Genomic DNA, 5,665 nt, shown 5'->3' with positions numbered 1-5,665 from the left:
GAACACCCCACCAAACCCACCAGAACAGTGACCTGGAAAGGAGGAGCACCAACAGTCACGGTGACTAGGGCTGAGGGCGGCGGAGAATGGGCAAGTAAACACCAAAGAAACCTAGTCCGTACAGTCACATTCAGGAACAGATACCGAAAGCAGTGACTCCAAATACCGACAATGTAAAACTGTAGCAGAAGAAAGAAAAGGCGCCAACACTCTATCACAAACAAACGAAAAGGATGGAAAAAGCTGGCACCAAACAAGTGCCATTAAAACTAACAAAAAATGCTGCAGGAAAGGGAGGAGGTAGGCTCAACCAAAAGGGAGAAAAAACAACACGAATCCTCCAATTCAATAGCAACAGATGCAAAGAGACGACGTTCATGATGATAAAATATATTGAAGAGCGTAAAATAGATCTGGTGCTACTGCAGGAGCCTTGGGAGCATAAAAAAGAGCTAAAGGGAATCCCAAACAAATGGGCGCAGTGGACTTCCCTCAATCAGAAAGCGGCCATTATAATAACAAACGAACGGATACAGGGCACCACCTTCTCGGTGCAAGAGAACAGTGTTACAATAAAAATCAGCCTACACAACGGTGAGTTCCTACTCACGTCAGCATACTCCTCGCCGTATGACAGACTAAAAAACACAACAAAGGAGCTGCAGGCCGTCATCAAAAGAGCGGAGAGAACGCCAACGATTATAGGGGCGGACCTAAACGGATCACACACTCTGATGGGGTATAAGGTAACAAGACCCAGAGGCAGAAAACTCCTTGACTTCATCAGGTCGCAGAATCTTTCCCTGCTCAACAACGGAGAGACAACATACCATCACGATGGCAAGGAAGGGAGCCCGGACATAACGTTAATAAGCGAGCACACCCCAGCAGACTTAATAGAGTGGCAAGTAGACCAGGAAGAACAGCTCAGCGTCCACAAATGCTTACTAATCACCATCTTGGACAGCCCAAAAGCGGAGGCAGCCATCAAATATTCGAATTCAAGAAGAAGGGTCAGCAACTTCCTCAATCAGATCAAAAGAGACGTCCCACACCTCGTCGAGAAGTTCGATAATGCTAAAACAGAGGGAGAACTGGAGCAAGCAACAGAGAAGACCTTCGAGATACTCCAAAATGCGGGAAACAGGATGCTCAAGACAATAAGGAAAACGAAACCAGACCTCACACCATGGTGGAACCAGACGCTGGAAATTATGAGGAAGAAATTTCGAGCGAAACGCAGGAGATACATGAAGGCGAAGGAAGAGGAAAAAATCCAAGCGAAAACGGCGTTCAGGGAATACAGAAAGATGTACTACAAGGCCATCAACAAAACTAAGCAAGATAGCTGGAGGAGGTTTTGCACGGAAGCAACGGATCCGTTCGGAGCTACGTACAGGTCGACAGTAAAGAGGAGGAAAAGAACCCCGCAGCTACTGATGGAAGAGGGGGAAAACCTGACTGTCCTGGAAGCAGCACAAAAACAACTAGAAAGGCTGTTCCCAACAGAGGAGGACAACGGAAACCTGAATGCAGACCTAACACCAGAGGACACACCAAGAGCCCAAGAAGAGGAAGAACCCCCGATTACGGCCACTGAGATCTCAAGGGTGGTCAAGAACCTCAACGACAAAAAGGCGCCAGGACACGACGGCATCAATAACTAGCTGCTCAGGGCTATACACAGAGCTTATCCCCAGCTGCTGAGAGCCATGTACAACAGGTGCCTCCAACTCGGGATCTTCCCGCAACACTTCAAGATGGGTAAAATCTTCCTCATCCTGAAGCCGAACAAAGACCCAAAGGACCTAGGATCATACAGGGCAATACATCTGCTTCCCACTATGGGAAAAGTATTGGAAAAAATCATAGTGCAAAGAATAACATACCATACGGAGAAAAGTGGTTGGTGGAACAACAACCAATATGGGTTCCGTCAGGGACGCTCAACAGAGCAGGCGCTGCTAAATATAAAGGAGGAGATACAAAGGGGAATGCAAGCTAAGAACGATACGCTACTCATATCACTTGACATAAAGGGAGCATTCGATGCAATCAAACACGACAAGATAAAGGACAGGCTCAAGGCCATGCCACTACCAGCCCAGCTATGCAAAATAGCATGCCATACCCTTAAGGGAAGAAAGGCGGCCCTCCAAACGACAAACGGAATGGCAAGACGCGACCTGGCTAGAGGCTGCCCGCAAGGATCCTGCTCCGGCCCGATATTCTGGAACGCGGTAGTGGACGATCTGCTGAAGATAAGGTGGCCAGGGAGCAGGGACGAGAGAGTCAGGGTGCAAGCGTTCGCCGATGACATCGCCGTCCTGGTCACTTGCAAAACGGAAGCGAGGGCAAAATCACTGGCAACGGAGACGCTCAACACGATCCAGGACTGGATGGAGGCACATGACCTGAAGGTGGCGGCCGAGAAGACAAGGTATATGTGGTTCTCCCCAAAGACACCTCCAAGACTCTCCATAGCCGGTTCACCAATAGAGCAGACCCAACTACTAAAGTATCTGGGAGTATACTTCGACCCGAAGATGACGTTCCTCGAACATGTCAAGCACCAGGCAGACAAGGCCAACAGGATCATCCCCCAGATGCTCAGCTGCGCAGGAGGAAGATGGGGGATTAACAGCCACATGCGCCGCACATTGTACATCTCGGTGATCCAGAGGAAGATAACCTATGCCGCGCCAGTATGGGGAGCGAAACTTACGATGGCCGTAAAGAAAAGACTCGACTCGGTTCAGAGAGGCTTCCTCCTGTACATCACCAAGGCGTACTGCACGGCGCCGACAAACGCCCTCCAGGTGATCACAGGACTCGCCCCCCTAGGGCTCTGGACCGAGTTCGAAGCAAAAGTGGCTCTGCTAACAAGGCTCAACCGATTCGTATACGTCGACAACAAAGTCATCGGGCCAGAGAAAATTCAGAGGAGAGAAACGGGATGGGACACCCATCCAGCCACAGAGGTGAAAGACGGGCAGATATGTCTCTCCGAAGATCGAAACCCAACGCCCACAACGATCTACACGGACGGCTCTAAGATGGCAGAGGGCACAGCGGCAGCATACGTCATGGCTGAGGGCGGAACCATCACCGAAAGGTGGTCAAGGAAACTTAATAAAGAGGCGTCGGTTTTCCAGGCGGAAACGCAAGCTTTGATGGAGGCCACGAAGAGGGCGGAACAACTGAGCCTTCCAATCAAAATATACACAGACTCTCTATCGTCACTACATTCGGCGGCGAATCCGCTCTCCAAGACAGGTGCCTCAAGGGTGATTAGAAAAACCCTCCTCAGGAACCCGAGCATCTCACTATCATGGGTCAAGGCACACGAGGGGAACTGGGGGAACGAGGAAGCGGACGCCCTTGCAAAAGTGACGGCAAAAAAGACGGCGATAGACCAAAGAATCCCTTTCCCGAGGTCATGGGTGAAGACCAAAGCCAAGAAAGACCTGGTGAAACAGTGGCAGCAACAGTGGGACAGAGACACCAAGACCGGAAGGAAGATACATCAAATCCTTCCGAAGGTCCAACTCCAAGACCAGAAGTGGACGAGAGGGATGGTCCTCTTCTTCACGGAACACGGGCCATTCCCATCTTATCTCAGGAGGTTCCACCTGAGGGGGACGGACGAATGCAGATGCGGTAAGGTGGGTAACCCACTGCACTACGCCACGGAGTGCCCACTGACCAAAGAGCTGCACTTCGGGACCCCTTCCGAAGAAAACCGGGAAGTGTGGAGGAAGGAACTCCTGAAACGGAAAGACCGCCGAGACAGAATAGGCCAAATCATGTCACTCATCATGAAAGACGAAGACGTGTTTATCCCTAAAAGAAAGCCACCCCGGTCAAAACGAATACGCCACTGCAGGGCGCTATCGACAAAGGAGGAGTCATCAAACCCCGAGGACTAGAAGGGTCATCGGGGATGAGGACAAACACCCTCTCGAGAAACGCCCAGGAGAAGCCATTGGGCCATGAGGGCGCGCCCAGTCATCAGGCCCAAGGGCACGAACAACTCCACAAGGGGAGAGGCTCACCAGGTCCACCCGACCAGGGAGATGGTGGTTCAGCACCTGGGCTGACCACGAGGATCCACATCGGCTCACCAAAGCCACAAAGCTAGAGAAGAGGTGGTCCAGCACCTGGGCTGGCCACGAGGATGGACATCGGCTCACCAAAGCCACCAAGCCAGAGAAGCGGTGGTCCAGCACTTGGGCTGGCCACGAGGAAGGACATCGGCTCAACAGAGCCACCAAGCCAGAGTAGTGGTGGTCCAGCACCTGGGCTGGCCACGAGGATGGACATCGGCTCACCAAAGCCACCAAGCCGGAGAAGTGGTGGTCCAGCACCTGGGCTGGCCACGAGGATGGACATCGGCTCAACAGAGCCACCAAGCCATAGGAGTGGTGGTCCAGCACCCGGGCTGGCCACGAAGACAGGAAAGCAAAACCGCGCCCCAAATGTAAATGTCGCGAGAGCGGTTGTGGGGTAAAAATTTTGTACATGAATGTAAAAACTGAATTCTTTGAATAAACAATTTTCTGGGGGATTCTTGGGATCGGGTCTCGGGGGTTTGGGTGGGGGCGTCCCGGGCTGTCGCTCGGGCCTGTGGGCTCCTCCTGGGGGTGGGAGGTCTGCCCGGGTGGGGGAGATGATGCCGCAGATATCGCAGGAAACCCTGAAGACCAGGCCTTGCGCTTGCAGCAAGGGTCTTAGACAGAGGGTTGGGGGTGCCGCCTTCCGGACAACCTCCGGTGGGCGTCCTGGCCCGGCTCCCCTGACTCTACCCAGCGCGACCCAACCCGCAACGGTAAAAGGCTTACATCCCTGGAGGGACAGAGTCTGGGCCGTGACTGGTTTGTCGGTCGTTTCCTCGTTCTTCTATGCGCTTCCGAAATTCTACCGCGGGTCCCCTCGACGTCTCTCCTGTTCCTGGGTGCCCCCCCCCCCTTCTCGATCGAGAATGCAAGTAGATATTGGTCTCGCGTCGACATCTAGCGGTAGAACGTGCAACCCGAACGGAACGGCGCCCCGGGAACCCAGGAACGTCGCACCTGAAAGCAACATCTGGTCGAAAAGGGAGCTTTGGCTACGCCTGGCGAACTGACTTGACACCTTTCCCTCGCGGGGCTGCCCCACATCCATAACTCGGGTTCGGCAAGATGACCTCTCGGGGTCGCTTGAAGAATTCGGGTCTATGCATGATGCCCACTCATGTTTCCCTCCCTCCCCTCCCTTTCGCGAGGCCTCTTAAAGGTACTCAACTTCTTTCTCTCGGGACCTCTTGAAGCGTCCCACCCCTATGTCTAGCGAGACCTAATCTCCCTGGGTTCTCGCGAGACCTCCTGAAAATTCTCTTTCCCTGTGGGTTTGAGTCCCTCAAGGGCTCATCCCCTCCCCGGGCTAGGTAGGAACTCCTAAAGGTCCTCCCCATTGGTATCACGGTTCCTCTTAAAGGTTCCAATGCCCTAACGGAGTCTCATAAAGCTCTCCAACCCTCACCAATGGGTCTCATGGGGTCCTTAAGACCCCCCTCTATCTCCCCTGCCCTGGTCACGGGCATCCGTCGACAACTGGGTCATGCGTAGGGCGCGTCCGGTCTGGTCAGCAACAGCCAACTTGGTCAACCGCAAAGTGATCGCAAGTA

The 5,665-nt window shown here is 53.2% G+C and overlaps 1 protein-coding gene across 1 annotated transcript; it reads left to right on the top strand.

Annotated features, from left to right (window-relative positions):
- The first annotated feature begins 1,712 nt into the window (after positions 1 to 1,712).
- LOC149066030 (uncharacterized) lies at positions 1,713 to 3,929 on the top strand. The gene has a single exon (XM_089253291.1). The coding sequence runs from the start codon at positions 1,713 to 1,715 to the stop codon at positions 3,927 to 3,929; it is 2,217 nt and encodes a 738-aa protein (XP_089109417.1).
- Positions 3,930 to 5,665: the final 1,736 nt, after the last annotated feature.

The sequence above is a fragment of the Pholcus phalangioides genome, unplaced genomic scaffold (genome assembly GCF_987345545.1).
Source record: "Pholcus phalangioides strain wild (caught in Gottingen) unplaced genomic scaffold, Ppha-v1.0 ptg000036l_1, whole genome shotgun sequence".
Classification (NCBI taxonomy): Eukaryota; Metazoa; Arthropoda; class Arachnida; order Araneae; family Pholcidae; genus Pholcus; species Pholcus phalangioides.
This window is presented reverse-complemented; position numbering and strand designations above follow the sequence as displayed.

Bases quoted from the DNA above. Each gene is read 5' to 3' on its own strand.
- LOC149066030 (XM_089253291.1), top strand. From the start codon at position 1,713: ATGTACAACAGGTGCCTCCAACTCGGGATCTTCCCGCAACACTTCAAG.